The following is a 24,758-nucleotide window of genomic DNA, read 5'->3' on the forward strand; positions in this document are numbered from 1 at the left end:
CACACACATTCTCTCTCTTCCCCCCCCCCTCTCGCTCTCTTCCTTCATACACGGTCCTATACTTTTCTCATGCACCTTTATCAGAGTGTTCTGGCAGCAAACACCAAAGCAGGGGGAATTTCACGGCTTGTTGCGCGTGCCCCTGGACTCCGTCTGGGTCTAAATCAGGTTTATGTTATCCCAGCGCAGAGATGTAATATTTACAAGCCTTCCATTTCGGCCCGGTCCCTTGGGTGTCTGGGCCGAAAAAAAAATATGCTTCCCAACCACTCAACTATAAGGAATGTGGTTTGGGTCTCCTCCTCCACCTCTACTTTTGAGCCGGATGTTGTTCTTGAAAGCTAACAGTGTGTCTGGTGTTTATGTTTGTGCGTTGCAGTGCTGAACTATGAGAATGTGGTGGAGACGGGCTCGGAGACCGACGAGGACGATAGGTTGGTGGTGGCCTCCGAGGAGAACCGCCTGGCTAACGGAGGAGGAGCAGGAGGAGGAGGAGGAGACGGAGGAGGAGGAGGAGGAGACGGAGGAGGCGGTGGCGGTGCTATGGGAGAGGAGGAAGAGGAGGAGGAGGAGGAGGTGGCGGGCGGCAGCAGCCCAGTGGCTGGCGTCCCCGCTATGGAGGCCTCGCCGCGGGTGGGCCACGCCCTGCTCTCCTACGGGGGCCAAGAGGGCCCCGAGGGGGCCGAGGGCCGGAGGGACGGACGGCAGAGCCACCACCCCTGGGCCATGGGAGAGGACATGCATGGGCACCTCAACGGCACCGGTGAGTCGGGGCTTGGGGTGTCATCTGGGGGCCGTGAGGGGCGGCCGGGAAGTGGCTCTGAAATGGTTTCACTGGAGAAATATGTAACCTCCTCATTCACGTGTTTATCTTGGTAACGCACATCTCTTTGACCCAGAGAAATTGCTGTTGATTCTGCCGGTGTCATTTTAATGACGCAGGTCTCATTTAAAGCTATCTCGAGTTAGCACAGACAAAGAAAACAGGGCCCCTGTGCTTAACCGACCTCATCCTGTTACTCAGGCAGTGGAAGGATTAGCAGGAGTTTTTCTTAATGTAACTTAATGTCTCAGATAAATGTCCTGTAGGACCAGAATCGGCACATCTCACTCTCGAGTCAACGTCATAATTACAGCTGAACCCACAGCCTACTTCCCACAGTCTAATAATTCACAACCAAGTTTCTCACACTCTTGCACTTCTGGGGTTCTTCGAAGTGATCGTTCCTCATCTTATACGGTAACGGTAGTATTACTGCGCTAGTTCTGGGAACGAAACAAGATGGGTGCTGTTGTTGTCTGTAGCCACAGCGGAGATGTATATCTTCTTCTTTGTATGCAGCTATTTTAAGTGACAGAACTTAACAGGTTTGTTTTCCAACATCAGCTCAACTGAACTGCCGCAGACCGTCAGCGATATGTAATATAAACATGAACAGAGAAAAAAAGACTGTGACATCCCTTTTTTTAAGACGATCTTATCAATGACGGAACCAAAAACCTGTGAGTCCCCTGACTCAGAGACCCCCCCCCCCCCCCCCTCACACACTGTGGCAGGACATCCAGTGTCACCAGTGCCCCGATGACAAATACTTTTAATTAGGAGCCAAACGGGATCGTTAAGGGAGCGGGGGGCAGAGCAGGGCCCTACGCAGGACTCATTAACAGCCCCTAAATGAAATTTGGAGCTTTATGATGGTCATTTACATGCATAATAGGCCCACCCTTCTAGGGCTGCTTGACAGATACCGAGTGTGGCGGGAACTCATGCGAGACACCCGCTTTGAAAAAAAAAAATAGAAAATAGAAAAAATTGGCGACTGACGCTGCCAATCCGTCTCTCCGCTAATGACCTCGCCGGGTTGCTGAGTGCTAGTCCTGAACACGGCCGAGCTCGGGAAATACTGAGCCCAGTTTTTCCCGCAGAAAAACAACCAAGTGAGTCCGAAGCCGAAATGTAAATGAAAAGGAACGTTAATGCACAGTGCAGCGGCCGTATCATTATCGTGATCACTGGAGAGCGGTTAAAGAAACCAATGCCCGTTTAGCACATCTGCTTCAGTTAGTTTGTTAAACTTGCAATTTAATTGGAGGGTTTTTAATGTGATTTGAACTATTGGAGTGTTGAACCTATAGGGTCATTATTCCCATCGTTAGCAATAGTGGAAAAGATGTAATCCCTCATTGACCAGGCTGCAACTTTTCACAGTTAAAGAAACTGCTATTTGCCTGAGAGACGTTTTTTTTAATGGAGATTAGGGAAGTAGTCTAGTATCTTGGTGATTGAAACTGTGCATAAACTCAGGTCATTTTTCATATTTTTAGTTTTTAACGACCGAGGTAGTTACTTTAAGGTGTTGAAAAGGTGAAGTAAAAAGCAGAAGTGTTTCTGTGGCCGTCGACGTACAGGACGTGGAAACAGGGGAACCACAAACAGAAATGAAACGCTCATCATAATCTCGACTCCTCCATCTTGTCTCTCGAGGAAAAAAAAAAAGAGAAAAAAAGAAAAGTGGTCTGGGACAGCAAATACAAAGAGCCTCCATTTTATGTCCCCAACACACACACTGATACAAAGTGTGTGTGTGTGTGTGTGTGTGTGTGTGTGTGTGTGTGTGTGTGTGTGTGTGTGTGTGTGTGTGTGTGTGTGTGTGTGTGTGTGTGTGTGTGTGTGTGTGTGTGTGTGTGTGTGTGAGAGTTGCCGTGAAGAAGGTGGGGATGGGGGTGGGGAGGCTGAAAATAGAATGACACTTGAGTACAGTGTGTAGATTCTACGAGAGTGGCACGGGGTGGGACTCACATGCCTTTGTCCTCTCTCTCCTTCCTCGCTCGGAGACATCAGCCCACAAAGGAGCCCCGTGCTGGAGAATGGCACTAATTGTAAAAAAAAAAGAAAGAAAAAAAGGGTCTGGCAACCAGCCTCCTCCCACTGTCTTCTTTATCTGTAGCGGGAAAAGGGCTCTCGGTTCTGTCTTGGTACTGTCTCACACAAGCTAGAGGCAGATGTATTGGCTCAACTTCAGATCAGGGCTATTCAGCCAATAAGCAGGGAAAGGCTTTCAATAATCACTGACTAAATGCACTGTATATATGGGTTATGATTGTGTATGTGTATTCATGTATGCTTTGGGTCTGATACAATTGATCTGCTGAATCAAATTTATTCTCTGGAAAGAGAAAGATTTAGACACGCAAGAATCAACAGATATTGCATTGTTTAATGTAGCATTTAAGGGGAAAACGTAACGTCATGTTCCTGTTGGCCTTTGCTGCTTATTAAGGAATTTCATTTAAATGGAAATGAAAGGCTTTCTTAGAGGTCCGTACTCCTTCACATCGGGGGTGACATCTTCTGTGACTCAACTAAGGGCTATTAAGAGTCAATGAATAAACAAATAAATGCATTCATAGGTACTTCCTGTTTGACACCCTTCTTTTCATATGGGGAAGGATGTTTTGAAAGGGAACAAGGAGGAGAAACAAGAGAGCCCCCCCCCCCAGCCCCCCCAACTCACCCACCCACTGCCCCCCCACCCCCAAATCCGCCTCTTCTTTTTGAAGGTGGAGGTAAAAAAAAAATGAGGTTTAGGTGGGGGTTACATATCCCTCCCTTTGAAGGCAAAGCTTATGATACTTGTGACTCCTGTTGAGGAGTCACATGCAAAAGCCCAGGAGGAAGGAGCACAATAGGCACACTATATGAACCCCCCCCCCCCCACACACACACACACACACACGCACACAAATGGACCATTGGGCTGGCCTCCCCTCATTATGTGGAAAATACCTTCACATTATGAGCCGTGGTGAATGCAAAGAGGAGCTTGTTAGCTTGTCAGGTCGCCGCAGCCACAGAGCATTCCAATTGACTTAGCCCTGAGTGCTGAGGCGCGGTCATACTCTAATTTATTGAAAACGGCGTTAGGCACAGTCAAGGGCTTTCCCCCATTCTCAACACCTCTCCTCCTCTCCTTCACAGATGAAAGGCAGGATGAGTATCACCCACTGGGGCCCAAAGGCTCTCTTCACGCTGTTGGAAATGGCACAGGTGAGTCCGGCCCTACCGCCATTGTATGATGAAAGAACCAACCGCCCCACCCCACTATCCAACCACACACTCACGCTACGCCACCATCAAGTCACCCGTAGCCCCATGACATACATTTGGCTAGCCACTAACTGTTACATGACATGCTGTTGAGGTGATTTCCCTAATAAGGAAACCCCCGATCACTCTCCCGTTTGTGAGAAGGCACGAGAGATACACCACTTGGGGTGCGTCTGATAAATAACATCATTGCATTGTTGAGTTAGAGTCTAGATTGCAAATAACGTTTGCTGTTAAATTGAGTATTGACTTAAATCGTATTTGTTTGGTTGATGTCCTTCCAAATTGGTTATAAAGAGACTGTCCTGTTCTGCCTAAAGGGACTGATAATGGCAAAAAAAAATGATGCATCCAAGCAACAAAGACATGTCTTTACCACTGAGACGCCACGCTGTAATGGGAAGCATAGAGACAATGGTGAAATATTAAAAGTCCAAGCTTTTATTGCCTAATATATTTAACTACTTAATTGTCTTAAATGTTCACATGTAAATCATTGGGCTTCAGATATATTGAGCAGACTCGAATCAATATAGTCAATGCATGGTATAAGAAGTTTAGTTGTTTTCCATTTATGCTAATTGCATCTTCATGTTTAAATTGGGTCAAGGCATATTTGAAATAAGATTAGCTAACTCAGAGGATCTCATTGTGCCTTAACCAAATTACCATCTACACTAGAACTACCTAAGTGAAATGCAAAGTGATATTTATTGCAAAAACGCTTTTCTCGCCAGCCAAGATGCCACACTTAACAGTGCACATCGCGTAATGGCGGAATTATCTATTATCTATTACCTTCTTTTTCTTCGTAGAAACCATTATACAACATCATTAACGGAAACTTAAACGTATACTCCCCCTCTAAGTAGTTTCCTAATGGTCTTTTCTCTGAAGCTTGGTTAAACAAGACTGCCTCCCCCCCTCTTGCCTAGCATCGTTCAGACCAACGTCATCCAACAAAATGAACAACTCTACTGGTTTTCCCCTCCATACAGGCAAGGGACTTGAAGGTGTCTCCGAGCTCAATGACTACTTCCTGAAGCGCAAAATGGAGGACAGCGATGAACACCCAGCGAGCATCGCAGAGTACCTGCAGCGCGGCGACACCGCCATCATCTACCCAGAAGCCCCGGAGGAAGTGACCCGGCTGGGAACGCCGGAGGCTATCGGTCAAGATGAAAACGAAAATGGTGCGTATGAGCCCTGGAGGTTGCGCTATGTGGAGAATGGCGGTATTATGAAGGATGTTGTTCTGCCTGTTGGGAAGGATAATAATTAGCATGTCAGCATGACTAAGAAATAGAACGTTTTTTTTGCCTTCTCAGTTCCCTATATATTCTCTTCCATGTTTTGCCTCGTTCAGGTTGTATTCGGGCTTATTTTGTTCTTGAAGCACTACATTTACAATGAACATCCATCACCCTATAATTACAAAAAACCTGTGAGGTCTCTCAGGGACGAACGAGTCGAACCCTTGGCTAGGGAGCACGGCAGGCCCGCGACCCTCACGACCCCAACATCTGCCAATCCACACACGGCCATTTCCTCTGCTCACACCCGTGCGAGGGGGTCCATTAGCCGACCTCCCACCAACTGACCTGACCCCGTCCCCCCCGCTTCTGTCATTCAGACCTGCCCAGCGGCACGCCGGACGACTTCGCCCAGCTCCTGACCTGCCCGTACTGCGACCGGGGCTACAAGAGGCTGACGTCCCTGAAGGAGCACATCAAGTACCGCCACGAGAAGAACGAGGAGAGCGTCCCGTGCCCGCTGTGCTCCGACACCTTCACGCACCGCGCACAGCTGGAGCGCCACATGGCCACGCACAAGCCCAGCCGAGATCAGGTACACCCTCCCTCTGTCTGTGGCTGTTGTTGTTGTTGTTGGTGTTGTATTTGGAGTCCTGGTAATATCTGTCGTCGTTGACGTTTATGTTTTTCTGCCGGGCTATGAGTATTCATTTGGGCATTTCTTTATTCTAATCAAATATAAATCAATAAGTAGAATCAAGATTAAATCAGAGGGTGTGTGAACAAATGATACATTGTGAAACAGAGAATATATTTAAATAAATAAACGTTTCAGTACCATGGCACATACAGTATGGTTTAAATAGTCAATGCTTTCCCTGCACTTCCCTTTATTCAGTCTATACTCAGTCTATAAATATGCTATAAATAATAGCTAAAAAGCATTCTTTGGACAGCCAGTGCACTTTTATTAAATCCATAGTACATCTATGGAGAAAGCACCTATAGCTTCCTGCCCACTAAATCCCCCTGTTTTCTATCGTGTTTTTGTGTTAGGTTGTTTTTCCCTTTAGTTGTAAAATCATCAGACCTCGCACTGCTAGTTAGCAGCTGCATTTTTGCTGTGCTCCCCCTAAGCTTCCGCCTACAGTGAGCTGTGCGTGGGATGTGCAACCATATTGACTTCCCCGGGCCATCTGACTTTGTACATCAGCTGTTGCTGGAACTGGAACTGGAACAGATTTGATTAGAAATTAGTGCTAATAAAGATAGTTCCAGATAGGCCTCTTCCTATTATTCTAAGTGTTTATTATTTGTCCACAAAGGCAAAGCCCTGTATGGCGTTTTTTTTCACAGACCGTCACTGTGACGGGAAGTAAAGTTAATAATAAAATAACAGCACATGGTTTAATGTTGCAGCATGGGAAGCTTTATTAGTATTTTCTAACCGCTCCTGTGATCCAAAACTCATATTAGACCATGTAAATAAGCATTGAATCATTCAATTTTCCAATTATACTGTGATTATAATGAGATTTCCGGAGTTAAGCCTGTCAGCTTCGGACCTCAAATTTGCCTGAGCTCACCGTAACAGAAGCAGTGACTCGCCTCTAACCCGCTGCCTCCCTTCACCTGACCCCCCCCACCGCCCTCCTCTTCCCTCTGACTGCCTTAAACAGGAGCAGATGGCCATTTCCCCAGTGATCTGGAGTATCATAATCCCCAAATGACTTAAAGTGCCTGTTTATTTGTGTACTTCCTCTTAGTTAAATAGTTAAACAAAGCCTAATGATGGGTCATGTGCCCATCCTGGTGAACACAAGAGAACCTGGATATTTTTTTTACATGCTGAGATACATATATCTTCTTTGTTTAAATAATTCTCATTCTCACTTTGTTGCAACTCAAACTGTTTGAGCTCAAATAGGGATCACTGATGTATCCGGCAGAAAAACAGATTTATGATGTAACCCTTTTTGAATAAACTTTACGCACAGGCTCTGGGGACTGCATCTCCCATTGCAATGTTTGCTGTTTGTTTTTCTCTGCCTGTTTGGATTTCAAATGAAGAAAGGGCCTACACTAAACTTTTACCTTTGAACAGGGTCAACCCACGCTATTTTAATCATACAGAAATGAGTTTCTTTGCCTGTTATCGATTTTTCAAATGTATAATCAGAGACTTTATACACAGGGATTATGTAAATGTATCTTAACTTTTATGCGAGATGAAAACCATTGATAACAAAATGTTTATTGCCACCACTTAAATGTTTTCCTCGCCTTCTGTTAAGCAACACCTACTTATTTAAATGTGTTTCATCTCCACAGCCACAGCTGATGAACGAGGGGGCTGGCAACCGCAAATTCAAATGCACCGAGTGTGGAAAGGCTTTCAAATACAAGCATCACCTCAAGGAACATCTTCGTATTCACAGTGGTAGGTACTCCCTGGAATTGGGTACAGTCCATGATTACATAATTATTTTTAAGATTCTAGATAATGGGGGTTTCATGCTACAAAGATAGACATGGATAAGGTTTTCTCTTTCTTTATCTCGCTTGTGTCTGTTGAATTACTCATGCCAGTTGATTATAGCTGAAAAGACCTGTTTCATAACTGAGTAATTCCGCCATATGGATGAAACCATAGCAATGCATTCTGAGGGGGCTGAAATGAAAATTCATTCTAAATACACATTTGCATTCAAAAAATTAACGTTCGCTCACATAATACACGCTGAGCAACCAATCGTAATACAAAATATAAGAAAATTGCATATACAATCAGCCGAAATATAGCATATTAACATAAATGTTCTTATTTTTCAGGTGAGAAACCATATGAGTGCTCCAACTGTAAGAAGCGGTTCTCCCACTCTGGGTCATATAGCTCTCACATCAGCAGCAAGAAATGCATTGGCCTGATTGCAATCAATGGAAGAGTACGCAATGGAAACAGTGCCAAGCCTGGCTCCTCACCCAACTCCACCACATCTTCCCCTGGCAGTCCAGCCCTGGCCCAGCTCCGCCACAAACTAGAGAATGGCCGTCCCCTAGGCCCACAAGACCAGCAGGGTCAGCTTGACATCAAAGCAGAGCCAATGGACTTCAATGACTATCGGCTATTGATTGCTTCTCAACATGGCTTTGGGGGCCCAGGGGCGTACATAAATGGAAATGGCCATGGAGGAGGAAGCCCCCTGGGAATCCACAGCTCATCCCAGAGCCCCCTGCAGCACCTGGGGGGTATGGGACTGGACCTCCCCCTGCTTGGCTACCCCGGTTCTCTTGGGAACAACCTGAGTGAGGTTCAGAAGGTCCTCCAGATCGTGGACAACACAGTGTGCAGGCAGAAAATGGATGGGAACCCAGAGGAGATCACCAAGCTCAGGGCCTACATGAAGGAGTTGGGAGCCCAGATGGAGGAGCACAAGCTTGCCCTCTCCGCAAGAGCCGGCTTCCCAGTGGTTGGCCAGAACAGCCCCACCAAGAGTATCATAGACTACACCCTGGAAAAAGTCAATGAAGCCAAGAGCCTTATTGATGACTCCAAAAGGCAGATGGACATCAAAAAGGAAAAGCCAAACCACTCCATGGACTTCGGCGGAGAAGAGAAGTCCCATGACAGCCAGCCCCAGTTCCTGCCATTCTCCTGTCAGTTCTGCAAGGAGGCATTCCCTGGACCCATACCACTGCACCAACATGAGCGCTACCTGTGCAAGATGAATGAGGAGATCAAAGCAGTGCTGCAGCCAGTGGAAAATGGACCCAGCAACCGCAGGGGCTCAATGGCATCCGAGCAGCAGGCTGTCTTGCTCTCAAGCACTCTCTCAGAGAGGGGAGCCACCAGCCCCATCAACCCTTTTAAGGACCACGTATCAGTGCTCAAGGCCTACTTTGCTATGAACACTGAGCCCAACTCAGAGGAACTTTTGAAGATTTCCATCGCTGTGGGCCTCCCTCAAGAATTTGTCAAAGAGTGGTTTGCCCAGTGGAAGAACCAAAACAACCACGGAAACAATCAGAGGAAAAGGTCCCCTCCACCTGACCGCAGTGGCACCGAGGCCAACCACTACCTGAACAGGTCACCCATGTCCTTGGTAGGCCTACAACAGGCGATGGCACACTGTGCAGATTTACATGGGGGCTCCAACAATGGCGATGCCTTGCACAGACTTTCAAAGGCCAACCAGTTTACAGCTAACAGACATGCAGGGGAAAAACCACTGGACCCCATGGATCACTTGAGGAGCAGCACTCCATCCCCGCTCAATCTCTCCTCAACGTCTTCCAAAAACTCTCAGAGCAGCTCTTACACTCCAAACAGCCTAGCTTCCGAGGACAACCACGGCGACGCTCCCTTGGATCTGTCCCTGCCAAAACACATGACCAACTACAACAAGAGGATCTCCACGGGAGAAAAGCGTCCCAGGCCCAATGGTTACATGATTGAGCGCAACGGCGATGCTCACGTCAAAGAACAAGGGACCGGGCCTATGGATTTGGCCCACATCAAGAAGGAGTTTCTTGGCTCCGACCACAACACTGGAGGGAACGCTGGCCATCAGCTCGAGAAGAGCACCAGTCCCATTTTTGGTATAAATCCATTTACTGGAGGCCACATCTATACATCCCTGCCACCTCATGGCGCCTTCCCTCCACCATCCTTCATGTCCCAGGCCCAGGCCAGCATCCCAGGCCTCAGGCACTACCCTGGGCTGGACCATATGAGCTTCCTGCCCCACATGGCCTACACTTATGCTACTGGGGCAGCTTCATTTGCAGAAATGCAACAGAGGAGAAAGTACCAACGGAAACCAGGTCTCCAGGTAAGCAAATATCATTGTCTTTGAACATTTCTTTACATGTCATACATTAATTAGTTAACAGGATTGAGGTAAACATTGCTTAATCAATTGATCCAATCCTCAGGCACCTTGGCATTTAGACTGCCCCCCATATGTCTCCTATTTTAAGTGTATTTTGGCTGAAAGGGTCTTACCCAGGTTGGGTTTGATAAGCCCCTGTCCAGACTTGGGATCATAGAAACAGAGCAGAAGGTGTCTCTTTGTATCGAGGTAGCAGGTGCAGATTAACTAAAGCATGGAAAAAAAATAACAGGAAAACAAACCACCAAAACCAAATCTGCTTATCGCTCACAGGGGGAGCTAATGGACAGCACCGCCGACTATCTGTCAGGCCTAGAGGACCTGACAGACGAATCGCTCCTGTCCAGGAAGAAGATGAAGAAGACTGAAAGTGGTATGTACGCGTGTGACTTGTGCGACAAAACATTCCAGAAGACAAGTTCCCTCCTAAGACACAAATATGAGCACACAGGTATATAACATTTGGACACTTCTTTTTTTTACCCCTACCCCCTCGCCTATGCTTTGTACCCTCACGCAGCATATTTTCTGTCTCTGCACCAAAAAAATGTTATGTTTCCTGATTTCCTTTTTTCCCTTTGATTTGTAACGTAGCTCCCCCTTCTCTCCCTTCTTCTAGCTTTGAAACTTGATTATGTTTTCCTTATTTACTACTTTTATGTTCTGTGTTTTCCTACCCCTGATCTTTAACATGTTCGTTCCTTTTCAACAGGGGGTAGGGTTGTGCTAATACGCTCAGGGTTGCATAAACATACAATGCCCCAGAAATAAACTCCTCCGGAGGCACTCCAGTCATACTGACAGAGGGACTTATAGGAGAGGAATAGCGAGGGATGGAGATATATGCCGATAGAGAGAAGGATAGAGAGAAAGGTGGAAGAAGGAAAGCGTGTGCCTGCTTGTCTGGCTGTGTGCTTTTTGGTTGTACTGTGAATAGATAAGAGGTTAAAAATACCTCTTTATAAAGTCAAAGCCGTCCATGATGCAAACGCTGTGGCAAAAACACTGCAAACCTTATGCTCAGGATTTTGGAAGAGAAAGCATGATATTGCCATGCCATATCTGAATTTGAAACATAAATATAAAAATATATAACCTCTTCTAGCTTTCACTGAGTTTCATCACCCCCCGCTCATATCCATCCTGTCAGTCAGTGTAGGGAAGCTTGACAAAGAATCTTCCGTCTCGTCTATTTTGGTCTTACGATGTTAGTGTATGTGTATGTGTGTGTGTGTGTGTGTGTGTGTGTGTGTGTGTGTGTGTGTGTGTGTGTGTGTGTGTGTGTGTGTGTGTGTCGGGAAGGGGGGAGGGGGAACTTTAGGTATGCCAACTATGGAAGATGTTACATGCATTTCAAAGCTATTTGTAGCTAAGATTTGCGTGTGTGTGTGTGTGTTTGTGTGCCTGTATGGCGATGCATGCTTGTGTGTATGCACATCCTGGTGCTTGGTTGTCTGAATGTGTGTATGACTACTGCCGTTCACAGGTTCAGAAGGCGTTTGTGCATGTGTGCGTGGGAAGTGCGCTTTGGAAGAGTGTCAGTGTATGGGCCTATTAGCTTGGCAAAAGAAAAGCCCCAACCTGTTAGATACAAGTCAGATGGGACAAATATCCGGTGATAGAGATTCGTAGTAAATCCAGAAGGCTCTCTCTATGTGTGAGAGTGCACGTGAAGGTGCGTGTGTCTGTGTGTGTTTGTGTGTGTGTGTGTGTCTGTTCCTCCATGGTTTGGTGTGAGCGCACACAAGGAAGACGGGGGAGGTTTACGGGTGTGAAGTTCCTTCCACAAATATACCCGTCATACTATCATGCGCAAGATGTTCTAATCCTGGTCAGTTTTAATCTGGGCCATGATGTCATGAAAACACTCCATCAGGGAGAGCCAGACTGCTTGGGTTTCACCTTGCCTCGATGCTCTAGGCATTTGATCTCTCTGGCTTAACCCGCCACGGTCGCAGACGACCAGTGCATAAAGTAATGAGTCCTCTTATAGCCCAGCACCTTCCACCTAAGCAGGAGCTGAAATTAGCCGCAGCGTTTTCATGAGACAGCAAACCGAGGCCTTAGGAGGGACTTTTCTTTGCATGCTATGTTCACCTATAATTGTGTGAAAAATGTGTGCTTCACTGTGTTGATGCTTTCTTTTCTAAAGCCACACATCTTTCTATGTATGAAATCTTTTCACTATTGTTTGATGATGGTGGACATCTGTAGTGTGTTATATTAACGCACTATTTACATAGGTTGATAATTGAATGAATAAGTCCAACAGTTGCACGTTTTGGAATAACTCACAGCAAGCTGTCTGTATTTTGTCTCTGTTCAAGAGAACTCTAAGTCACCATAGTAACACCTCCTCTCCCTCCCACCTGTTTCCCGTGTCTCTGCAGGCAAGCGTCCACACCAGTGCCAGATCTGCAAGAAGGCCTTTAAACACAAGCACCATCTCATTGAGCACTCGCGACTGCACTCGGGCGAGAAGCCCTACCAGTGCGACAAGTGTGGCAAGCGCTTCTCCCACTCGGGCTCCTACTCGCAGCACATGAACCACCGCTACTCCTACTGCAAGCGGGAGGCAGAGGAGCGGGAGGCGGCCGAGAGGGAGGCCCGCGACAAGGGCAGCCTTGAGCCCACTGAGCTGCTGATGAGGAGGGCCTACCTGCAGGGCCTGGGGCCCCTGGGATACTCAGACCCAGAGGACCCACAGGAGGAGGCGGCCGGCACCATCCTAAGGGACGGAACTGAGGGAGGCATGAGAGGCCGGGAGAGGGATGTGGCCGAAGCGTACAAGGAGGTGACAGACAGACGGGAGGCAAGTTTCAGAGGGATGGAGGTGGGGGAGGAGGATGAAGGAGACAGCAGGAGCCTGGGTACGCAGATGGACTCGACGCGGGATGACGGCGAGGGCAAGGATACGACACATTTGATGGATGAGAGTTCGAGAGAAGGGAAAACAGACGGAAAGTCGGACCAGGAGGAAGCGGACTGATTCAGAGTGGAGTTACTTACAGTCGAGGAGGCAACACAAAGCAAGAGGAAAACATTTGTTTCAGCAAATATTTGTCATTGGTTTGTTTAATTTCCTTTTTCTCATCCTTCCAACAAACATGAAACCTGTTCCATGTCAGAAACGTAAGGCACAGGCTTGATCTTAGCAGAGCGCTTGCTTTTTTCTTCTTTTCTGTTGTGGAAGATTGTAAAGATGGACTTGAGATGCAATGTGGTGACTGCCAACATCAGAGTCGTGATAACAAGCTGGGTGGGATTGTTTAAAAATCCACGATATGCAAAAAAAAAGGGAAGTAATAATGATTATCATTATAATTAAATGAGATGAAGCTGTTTTTAATGTACAGTATTATAAAGGCCTAAAAGCTGTGTGGTGCTAAAATGTTCTTAACCTTTTCGTGTTTCATTGTGTTCATACCCCAAACCAGGAAATTGCACTCTGCCCCCCTTAATCACTACAAAAACACTTTTTTGGAAAAAAAAAAAAAGAAAAAAGCCTATGGATATTTATACCATGCTTGAAGACTCAGTAGCAGTCCGTCGATGTTGTATTTTGTCTGCCACTTACTGTGATGTCCTTGGGATTTACCCTCTTTTTGCAAGGCAAACTAACCACACAATTTTGGGCCTCACTATTTCTTTATGTGAAGGAACATTAAACCTGTGTGATTTTTAATATGTTGATGTGAGTCTTAAAAAAAATGGACCGGAGAGGAAAATAGTGATGGGGAGAAATAACAAAATAATATAGGCTCTGTGGAAGTGTGACAGAGTTTTTGTGTGTTTTATTTTCTCAAGAGAAAGCCTTATATGCAAACCTTTTCACCTGTGCGTTTCTGCAAGTGCCATCCTTGTACAGTGTAAATCAGAGTTGACCTGTGTTATCTTTGCTCTGGCTTCAGTATTAAATGGATATTTCACCTTGTTTTTTGAAGTACCTATGACAGTATTAGCATAGATAGACAAGCAGTTTGTTAGTTTACATATGTTTGTGCAATTTCTTTCTGTATTTTTTCCATGACCTTTTGTCAGTATTACTTTTTTTGTTTTTGTTGATTTTTCCAACATAAATTTCGTTTTGTTTTTATTTTAAGATTACCATTTTATTTATGTGACTCATTTTATATTTCCTAATTTTATTTATTTCATACTGTAGTGTACAGTATTATAGTTCCTCAACAAATAGATATATTTTAGTAAAAAGATTCTGTCATTGACTATTGGAGCAAAATATGAATAGAGAGCGTCTATGGTATTTGGATTTTTTTCAATTTTTTTCTTTTTATGTTTTATTTCCTTTCAACTACTGGAAATTCAAAATTTGGGGAACTTTTGATACAATATTGTGAAAACACTGTATTTTTGAGAGTAAAAAAAATTATAAATCCACTTTATTCATCCCACTGAAGAGGTGAAGAGGGACTGTTGATGATGAAATTCCTGAAATGTCTGAAGTATTACTGAATTTTTAATTTCTCTTGGAAATGACCATGCTCAAATAAATGTAGCCAAATTAAATTTTAATAAAGCTGTGTTATTCTTCTTGTACCACTTCTACTTCTATTTTATTCAAGAGCTCCCAGATATAGACGGATAGTAAGCAAATGTTACAGGCTATCCATGTTGCAGCCAATGGCTACCAGGTTACCAGGTTGTTGTTTTTTTACAAATACAATTCATATTCAAATCCAATAAAAAAATGTTCACGTTAAATCTAAGTCAATGTAACACAAATCATTGACTAGTTAACTAATTAAATGCTGGTTATTTTGTTGTGTTATTATACAGAATTCATCATGACATAATTGAATATGAAACGACTAAATCGATCATATTCCTTATCAGTATTTCCAAAACATATATCATGGTGAGAACCAATATACATATTTTTTATTAATTCTGATTGGCAAAACGTAACAATATAATTCAACTGTAGACCTACAAAAACCTTTTACAGGCAACGCATTTTAACAGGCTTGTAAGGCTGTCGTTTAATTAGGAAAAGTTTAATTAAAGCAATGCCTCTGTAACTAGGTCTACCGTAGGCCTATTATCTCAAGTCTCACTCGAGATGTCATTTATGACAAGTCTTTGCTCTTATATAACAGTTTGCATTGAACTTTTACCTTCTGATGTGGATTCTAATTTTATGTGGGATATTTCTTGGAGCCAGTATATGATAGATTTTATAGAATTAGTTAAGACTCTTTGAAGTATAAAAAGCACCAGCTTGAGATAAAATTACCACAAGACAGCCGCCAAACTGGCCATGAATTGTTACCACAGCATCTAAAAAGAATTGCCCATGACCTTGTTGATTTAACTCACTGAATTAATGCAAATAGAAGCAGGTGAAAAGTTTACTCTGTGAACCACTCACACCAACTCTCAGTGTATATTTTGTATAACACACACACAGACACACACAACCACACACACAAACAAACACACACACACACACACACACACACACACACACACACACACACACACACACACACACACACACGAACACACACGCACAGGCACGCGCGGGCAAACACGAACACACGGAGGCATGAGCGCATGAGCACACACACACACACACACACACACACACACGCACACACACACACACGCACACACACACACACACGCACACACGCACACACGCACACGCGCACGCACGCACGCACACTACACACACAAACAGTCATGCAAGTCATATCAATCGAAAACAAGATATTAAGACAAAGCATCCAATTAAAACATTGTCTCAACCATCAGGGTACAGTAACAAACATTAATGTATGCAATTTGAAACCTAATTCCTGGAGAGAAACCGACATTCATGATCACAGTTGTAGAATCCTGGAAGATAATACATATTTGACAACGTGGTGGGCGGGGCTCGAATTCAACGTCATGACGCATGTGAGTCGGGAGCGGGACGTCGCCTCCCCTCTCGTGCCAATGCAGGAAAAGGTAAGCCCAGGCGGTTATTCCGCTGTTCATTGTCATGTGGCCGATGAGGGTACGTTGTTAGAAGAGCCATTTGAAAGCTACACCGGTGTTGCAGAATATTGTGTTTCGTAGGTTGCGAGAGCGGTCGTCAGTGATAAAGCTAAGCAGTAGGGCTAACAAATGCACCTAACTATGTATGAGAACTGCGTTTGCCTACAATGTATGCGGTTCCAATTGAGACACGTGCTTCTACTACTCTGTATATGTATACAACACACCACACAAACACGGACTACATTTGGGAAACTTCCTAACAATGTTACCGGGAGGTTGCTCTAAACACAGAATATTAATCGAGGACAACACATCTCTCCGAGTTGCCCCCTCAGGCGCTGGCTTTTACAAAACACGTAGAGCGTTTTACGTCATTAATTGAAAAATAAATACTTGCATAGCCTAGTACACACCACGCTCAAATTGTCTATTTCCTAGTAGTCGTTTCTAACGACACACTACGAATAAAGTGTAATAACCTCCCGCCCCCCATATGACTTGATTAACAATTGATGATGCGCATATGACAGCGTTGTAAATCAACTACAAACGACTATTTATTTAGGCTAGATATTAATCTTGCACCGTGGAAAGGAATAATGTAGTTGCATTGTTGTTTTAATACTATAAATATTGTACTATATTATGTTTTCATATTCATGAATGTTGTAAAACACTATTATAGTAATTATAACACACAGCTGAAATCGTCCTATTAGCATTTTATTCAATGTGTACTATTTAGTGAATTATTTTATCCAGAGGAACTTTATAAGGCTTCTTGATTTAGGGGCCTGTAATGGTCAAGCCTTTTGCTCAAGAACGCTGAGGGAGTCAGGGATCGGCCCCAAGACCCTTCTGTTGACCCTTCTGAGTCAAACAACACAATCGATCAATATGACCCTTCGGGTTTCATGTAACTTTCCAGTTGCTCTGTCCTTTACTGAAAATGAACACAAACGTTTGCCGAATCATTGCCAAAAATTAACACTGCCTTAACTTGAAACAGAGATGGTTTCAATGTGTTCAATGTATCACAGGTTGGGTTTGAGTTTTTTAACGTTAGTGACCACATAGTCAAGGTTAATGCGAGGGGGCTCAACTAATCCAGAAAGCCGTCAGAAGGTAAAGGTGTTGCGATTCATATAGTTTACACGGTGGGTCTCACAACGGCACATGGAAGTGAACGCCAAAACCTTTTTTCCTGTTAGAATTCCATCAGCGTTGATGGACCTGTTTAATTTTTTTCAGGCTATTGTACACATCCTGCCCCCCCCCCCCCCCCCCCCGCCCCCCCTCCCCTCCCTTCCAAGGAAAAAAGATTAGCACATGTCCGTGTGTCTGTAATTATAGCTGGTGTCTCTTTCAGTGGATCCTTAAACGATTAGCTTTCACATAAAGCCCCGCGCTTGTGAAGTACAAGGGCACGACTCCCTCAATTAAAAGAAGGAAAGTCACTTCTCACTCATTTCACCGCTTTGAAACCTTAATCCGTGGCAAATGTGAGCTTCCTCCCCATTTCTAATACCAGATCAAAGGAGTTATGAATAGCATTACACGTTCCTTGCCTGATGTGCGAAGCTGCTTAAATTTGCATTGTCAAAGTGAAAGGGCTGCGATGAACGATGAATTAAAAGGTTTTTAGGTCATAATATCAGACAAATGTTTCTCTCCCTGTCTCTCCTTCTCTGTCTCTCTTCAATTTTTCTCCATGATTCTTATGTGTTTTTTTTGGGCAGTTTTGATTTTTAGGAATATCTTTATTCACCTTCATAATTCAGACTAATACAATGTGTGTGACACACGCATTCTCAATGAGTGTGTCTGCCTATTTGTGTGTTTGGGCAGGATCTCTTGATGTCCAGAGGTATTTTTAGATCGGTCCTTCTGCTCCCAAGATGTTTCAATCATAAATAATTGAGGCCTTTCAAGTAGCTTAGCACTCATCTAATGTGATAATGATGCATTTTAACTTTTTTCCTCTCAAAGTAGGCCTTAATGTGCCATCATTACCTTTATTTTTATATTGTGTCGTTTGGACTTTCATTGAAAAAAAAAAAAGCAGCATGCAATCATTTACCCATTTTAAAGCGCATATGCCTATTTAACGATTGTTGTAATGAAACTGGGCTCATGTTCTGTAGCATGGTTTTGGTTTTAAAGCCAAGGTATGTTATTTTGGGGCAGGCTTTCCGACCGCTTGGCTAATTATAAGAAAGCAATCGAAGCACTGAACTCTGATTGGCCTTACACTCTTATCCTCCACAGATCTGGGATTGGGAGTAAATATTCCATCTGATCTCATGATAAACATAAATAAGCCCTCAGTGAGAATACATCTCAGAGTTCTGTCAGGAACCGTCTAAGACGATGAAGACACCAGACACACACACACACACACACACACACACACACACACACACACACACACACACACACACACACATACACACACACGTCACACACACACACACACACACACATCAGATGCAGTTTAGAAGCATGCGTGCATGCAAGACTTGACATGGCCCGTCGGAGCAGAGGGAGGTGTCAGAATCCTGCGCATATGCTCGAGTATACGCCGTTTGCCGGTTGCCAATGCGGTTCTGGTCCCTTCCAGCCACCCCCTATGATCAGGTGAACCCCCATGTGGATCGATTTATGTTCTCCAAGTGACCGGGTCTCCAAGTGACTGGGTTTAATGGTCACAATTGGTCCACTCCCTGATGTCTAAATATATGCTGGGGGCACCCAATCCACCATGTTATCTGGGCCTATGTTAAGGAAACGCTGTGTGTGCGCGTGTGTGTGTTTGTTTGCTTGCTAGTGTAAGATGGGTGTGAGGGCTAACCACATACTTAACTTGCTGCATTGCATTTTCTAGGGAATTGTATACGTCCAATATGTTATTATGAGGATACTTTGCTCACCTATTCAAAATCCCATGCCAAAGTATCCAACTGAAATCATAACTAACTGCCCGTTGTTGAGACATAATGATGTTTATGACATAATGTTCATAATGATTGATTTATATTGCAAAATGTTTGTGTAAATATACAAATTGAACCATGCTAAAATATGAACAATTGAAATAAGGAATTACCCCACAGTCTTTCTAATCTCACCTGAATATTAACAACCTCAGCAACAGTACACAAAAAATTCCAATAATGCATTACATAGTTGGGTTTTCCAGATCAAAATGGAGTTCCATCAACGGCCAAGCATACGCCTGGCTTTTTAAATGACTCATCACATCGTTCAGCCATTTGTCTCTCATTAAGACCGGCAGTCATATAATAACCTGGGGGATTCCCTGGTACACACTGACATTAACCCTTAACTGTTTCATCTCTGACGCGAGGTGGAAAGAAAGGTTGGGGCGAAAAAGGTATAGATGAGACACAGCTGTGTCGTCTGCATCAGGATGCTTTGCATCTTGCAACCGTAGGGTTAGAGCGGAATGTCCCGAGTTGACAACGTCAGCTTTTCTCTTTTTTTTCTGAATTACTTGCAAGCGTTTTCTTATTGCATTTCTTTTTTTGTAAAACCTGTTTCATTAACTAGGCCTCATATATATTCATGTATTTGCGCTTACCTTGAGCTTTGGCCGCACAATGTAAAGGATATAATGGGACATTCCAAGAGTTATAATAGAGAGACATTCGGTTGGTATTTTTCAAAAAACTTTTACATTTCCATTAAGCCCTTTCCTTACCTAAGCAGTGGGAAACGCTAAAATCTACCCAAGCCATATCTAAAATCCGCTTACAGTCAGCTAACAGCCTGTGCTACGGCTGAAAGCAAGATTGTACAGCTCATTTCCTACTTGAGATATGACTTGACGTTTAAGGCGCTGGAGAAAACCTCGATATTGACTGATTGAAACGTCTGCGGGCAATTGCTGAGTGCTGCAAATACATTACTCCCCATTGTGGGCAGCTAAATGGAGGAATAAGATGGAGAACAGCATGTATGGTAGTTGTAGACTGGAAATCAGAAAGAGGAGGGAATTCACTGGAAGAGAGATTGTTCTGGAAAGCCCTGCGCCCATGTGCCTTAACTGACTGTAAAGCCTGCTGTGGCTCCTCCCTCGATTTTTTTTTTACCTCTGTCTTTTGGAAATTGTAGTCCATCACATCGGAAACAGGCTTCATAATTGCCATGGCAGGAAATACAAATGTAGTTTTATTATTCTACAAATTGAATATGGCATTTCTTTGTTCAACCAAACATTTTTTTTTTGTAGGAAGGGCAATTCACTACCGATTGCCTCCACCAGATGTGTTTTGTATCGTCAATATCTGCTATATTTTTGCATGTAACCTTCTTATTATACTTTTTATTTGTTTTTCTGTCCACAGAATTCCACGTGTGTGCTGCTTGTGGAGGCCTTTTATGGCGGCTCTCACAAACAGCTCATTGACCTTTTGAAAGAGAATGTCGTCGGCTGCGTCGCCCACACTCTGCCCGCAAAGAAATGGCACTGGCGGGCCAGGACCGCTGCCCTCCATTTCATGCACGCCATCCCACCCAGTTCCTCATACAGGTAGTCCCACCGAGAAACAAAATGTCGGACTCGTTTTGTTATTATTTTTGAACCAAGGAAAGCAGTATGCAGGCCTAAACTCTTTTGAATATAATACACCCGGTCACTAGTTGTATTTATACTCATGGTATTTATACTCATGGTTTGCATTCGGAGCCGCGTTTCCTGCAACACTGGGAGTTTGGTGGCATTAAAGTGAGTTGATTAGCAGAAGACAAGATGTTCAGGACTTTTAATTGGCACTTTAACCAGGTTGAATGTAGCATTCTTTGAAACCATTCCAAACTTTAGTTTTTCCCTTCCCTTCACGCTAGGAGTAGATGGCATGGCCCTTGGATTTTCGAGGGTAAATTCCTCAATCACACACAATCTCACACACACGCTGTGAGTCATCCTCAAACTCTCTGTTTCGGCATTGAAATGTTTGCATTCACCACAATATTTCACCATATCACCGTTATTTGTCTTTTCGTGCACTTTCAGTCTTTGGTGTTGACGTAATTGAGCACACACAAACGCACCGACTGGTCATATGTCAAACCAATGTCCCTCATTATTTCTCATTTACACTAAGAAGTGACGAGTATGTTTTTTTTAGTGACGCACAACTAATACATTTGCAACATTCCCTGGTTAAATTCCTTTGCAAGCACTTCATATATTTACTTTATTTATTTGCACATTATGTATTAAATATGCATTATTATTTCACAATATTTAATTCATTTAGAAATCTAAATATTTAGGATACTAAGTCTCTCGCACACTAACACACAAACAGACGCACCCACACGTCATGCAGAAACAGCACATCATGCACTCGGAGGGAGAGACTCACATCTCAAGCACACTCAAGCACAGTCAAGATTTATTCAACCCATTAAAAAGGTCAAATGTCTGCTGTCACAATTGAAGCAGTTTGTTGACTCAGATCAGTACTTTGCCACCAGATGTACGTGTATCATGGCATGTCATTGTGGCCTATATCTTTGGCTTTTGGAACACTGAATGTTACTATGAACAGGCATATTCATGGCACTGGCGGGGGTGGGACTTCAAATTATAATATTAAACACGTAACGGCGTAAAGCCCACGTCTGGCCCCTCCGTCTTCCGTCTGAAGCTACAACCTAAAAGTTGAAATACACGGGATGTCCCCTCTGAGTATTCGTGGTTTAGGGAAAGGTAAAAATAGCGACTGCTCATCTGTTTTGAGTCAGAACGGACGGCATTAACCGGCAGGAGTTTAGAGGGTGAGGGCGATTTGCCGTTTTGCGTGTCGTCCTGCAGGCCTCTTTTAGGTTAGATGGTGGGGCGGGGCAGCATGAGAGGGGCCAGGAAATCGGGATAATCCCAGGTCTGTAAGGCACACGGGGGGGGAGGGGGGGCAGTGATCCTAGCGATGGCTCGTGGAGCAACCACATCAAAGCGTGTGGCTCGCTCGTGGGTTAAAATAAAAATACGAAGCGACGAGAGAGAGAGAGAGAGAGAGAGAGAGAGAGAGAAAAGTAGGCCTAGCTGAGCGATGAAGATGTGAGCCAAGTTTTGGAGTGGAGGAGAGAGGATGGGGGGTCATTTAGGGAGATGCAGAGCTTTAAAGCTTCCCCCCACTCCCTCAGTACGCCATGATCAGGAGCATGGTGCGGAGCTGTGTTCTCCGTGTGCGTGTGCGCATGCTTGCGAGTCAGTGTGTGTGTGTGTGTGTGTGTGTGTGTGTGTGTGTGCATGTTTGCGTGTGTGTATGCATGTCTTTTAGGGGTGGAGTGTTATTTGAAGGTCTGGAGCAGGGACCACGAGGATGAGGCCTACACTTGACCTACACAGATGCTTCTACTACCAACGTTGAAACCAAACTTCACGCTGTGCCGTGGAAAACAATCTCACCAAGGCTACTAACACCGGAACACTGTGTTCTAGCCTCGTGAGGTTTAGATTGGCAGAGCAAGTGTTCAAGTATCTGTGAAATGATGTCCGAGCCATTGTGAACTGTGATACTAAGTGTGCTTCTATCACTTCCGACTGCCTCCCCTCTCTCTCTCTCTCCCCCCCCCCCCCCCCACACACACACACACACACACACACACACACACACACACACACACACACACACACACACACACACACACACACACACACACACATACACACACCACCTCCATGCAGGGTGCTGTTCACCAGCTCTGTCCTCAATCTGTGTGAGCTGGTGGCTCTGCGGCCGGACCTGGCACCCCTCAAGAAGGTTCTCTACTTCCACGAGAACCAGCTGGTCTATCCCGTGCGCAAAGACCAAGAGAGGGACTTCCAGTATGGCTACAACCAGATCCTCTCCTGGTGAGGACAGCAGAAAACAAACACACGTCACGCAGGCAGGCAATTTGGATGATCCGTTACCATAATATCACGGGTATGCTTTAAGCGGCATGAAGATAATAACAATAAAACAAGCGTATGTCAAAGCAGAGCTGTCCCAAATAACAATAAGTTAAGCAATACGACAATTAAGCACACACTTAATTACCCATTTGTTTGTACATAAGGAAAAGAAACACTAGTCAACTGTAATAGTTTGTCTTAATGAGCATGTCAGGGCGCACATGATTGGTTAATTACCGTGGCCCAACATGATGCTCTCTGGGTAATTGAAGTCACTCTTGTCGTGCGACGGCATTGTCATTAATCAGGGGACTAACAGGAAAAGAGAGGCACTCTAAAAGAAAACTGATTGTTGTTGATCTGCATAGGGCAACATGTCAATAACTCAGCTCGGCGCAACCCACTCCATCTCCTTTAATGTCGTTAAGCCAGTCAAATATGGCAGCATTAAATAATATGCTACTCAAAGCGAATGGATCATTAAGAGACATTTGATTGGATTGAAGCCAGATTGCTTGGCTAATTTGAATTATATTGTGGCCTGCATTCATAATGAAAGAGAATAGGACCCATTTTCCGAGCCCCCCGACCATGAGCTCTGCGGCGGCCCTGAATAACTCTTGCGAGAGCGGGGCACCAAGGTCGGGCCCCGTCCAGCGCCACCAGCCTCTGGTCCAGCACGCTCCTCTTCTCAGACCTCTCTCCACTCTCTCTCTCTCTCTCTCTCTCTCTCTCCCCTCCCAGCCTGGTGGCAGATGCGGTGGTGTTCAACTCCCTCTTCAACATGAACTCCTTCCTCTCGTCCGTCGGGGCCTTCTTGAAGCGGATGCCCGACCACCGGCCAAAGGACTTGGCGTCGCTCCTCCGGCCCAAGTGCTCGGTGCTCCACTTCCCCCTTCGGCTCCCCAGTGTCGCCAGGTCAGTGCCATCGGCCCCTGGTGTCCCACGGTGGACGCGCCTTCCGGGGAAATACCCCGAGAGAGGGGGTTTCGTTTTTTACCGTTGACATGTATTATTTCTTGTTTAAAGTGGCAATCTGAAAGATCTCTGTTTCGTTATAAGTTTGCACTGATATGGTGAAAATAAATGGTGCACCGCCACGCACACAAGTGAGTCAGTGCGAGTCTGTTGCAGTAGCTCCCGCCATACCCTCTCTGGCAGGACAGCCATTCTTGGGTTGATGGAAATGCATCACCTACTGGGCCATTTGGGATTTGATTGAAGAATGTCGCAAACGATACCCAGTTCGTAACATTCATATTCCTGCAAAAGCAAGGGGTTTCATCAGTGGGCCATAGGCTCGATCAACCTCTGTCTTTCCCTATTCGGCGATAGATAGTGGCTGAACTGGCATTCATTTAAATATAAATGTTGGGATATCTTGGAGATTGACACTTTAATGTCTGAAATTGTTTAATTTCAGTCTCTGAGTGATATATATAGTTATATTGATGGAGACTCAAAACATCCACATTTAATATTAATGAGAACGTTTATTAACAGCCTATTTTGCAAGGTTCTGCCATCGAGGTCAAAATTCACTGTTGCAATATCACATTCGTATCATGGGATCC

The 24,758-nt window shown here is 44.7% G+C and overlaps 2 protein-coding genes across 7 annotated transcripts in view; both read left to right on the forward strand.

Moving 5' to 3' along the window:
- Positions 1-14,810, forward strand: part of zeb2a (zinc finger E-box binding homeobox 2a) — an 18,728-nt gene extending 3,918 nt beyond the window's left edge. Inside the window, exons 2-9 of one of the 3 annotated variants that reach the window (XM_060040859.1) lie at positions 380-763; positions 3,980-4,048; positions 5,107-5,301; positions 5,742-5,956; positions 7,693-7,801; positions 8,194-10,193; positions 10,527-10,704; positions 12,644-14,810. In XM_060040859.1, the coding sequence (XP_059896842.1) occupies positions 544-763; positions 3,980-4,048; positions 5,107-5,301; positions 5,742-5,956; positions 7,693-7,801; positions 8,194-10,193; positions 10,527-10,704; positions 12,644-13,242 (3,585 nt within the window). In that variant the 5' untranslated portion in view covers positions 380-543 and the 3' untranslated portion in view covers positions 13,243-14,810. Of the gene's footprint in view, positions 764-3,979; positions 4,049-5,106; positions 5,302-5,741; positions 5,957-7,692; positions 7,802-8,193; positions 10,194-10,526; positions 10,705-12,643 lie in introns of all 3 variants that reach the window. The other 2 variants (XM_060040862.1, XM_060040860.1) reach the window with 2 other exon arrangements.
- Positions 14,811-16,133: 1,323 nt separating this feature from the next.
- gtdc1 (glycosyltransferase-like domain containing 1) overlaps positions 16,134-24,758 on the forward strand; it is a 30,834-nt gene continuing 22,209 nt past the window's right edge. For 3 of the 4 annotated variants that reach the window (XR_009523451.1, XM_060040436.1, XM_060040437.1), the window contains exons 1-4: positions 16,134-16,226; positions 20,627-20,811; positions 22,975-23,142; positions 23,929-24,102. Coding sequence is in view for 3 of the 4 variants with exons in the window: in XM_060040436.1 (XP_059896419.1) it covers positions 16,167-16,226; positions 20,627-20,811; positions 22,975-23,142; positions 23,929-24,102 (587 nt within the window). In the remaining variant the exon portion in view is untranslated. Of the gene's footprint in view, positions 16,227-20,626; positions 20,812-21,125; positions 21,158-22,974; positions 23,143-23,928; positions 24,103-24,758 lie in introns of all 4 variants that reach the window. The other variant, XM_060040438.1, reaches the window with a different exon arrangement.

This window comes from Gadus macrocephalus, chromosome 20 (assembly GCF_031168955.1).
Source record: "Gadus macrocephalus chromosome 20, ASM3116895v1".
Classification (NCBI taxonomy): domain Eukaryota; kingdom Metazoa; phylum Chordata; class Actinopteri; order Gadiformes; family Gadidae; genus Gadus; species Gadus macrocephalus.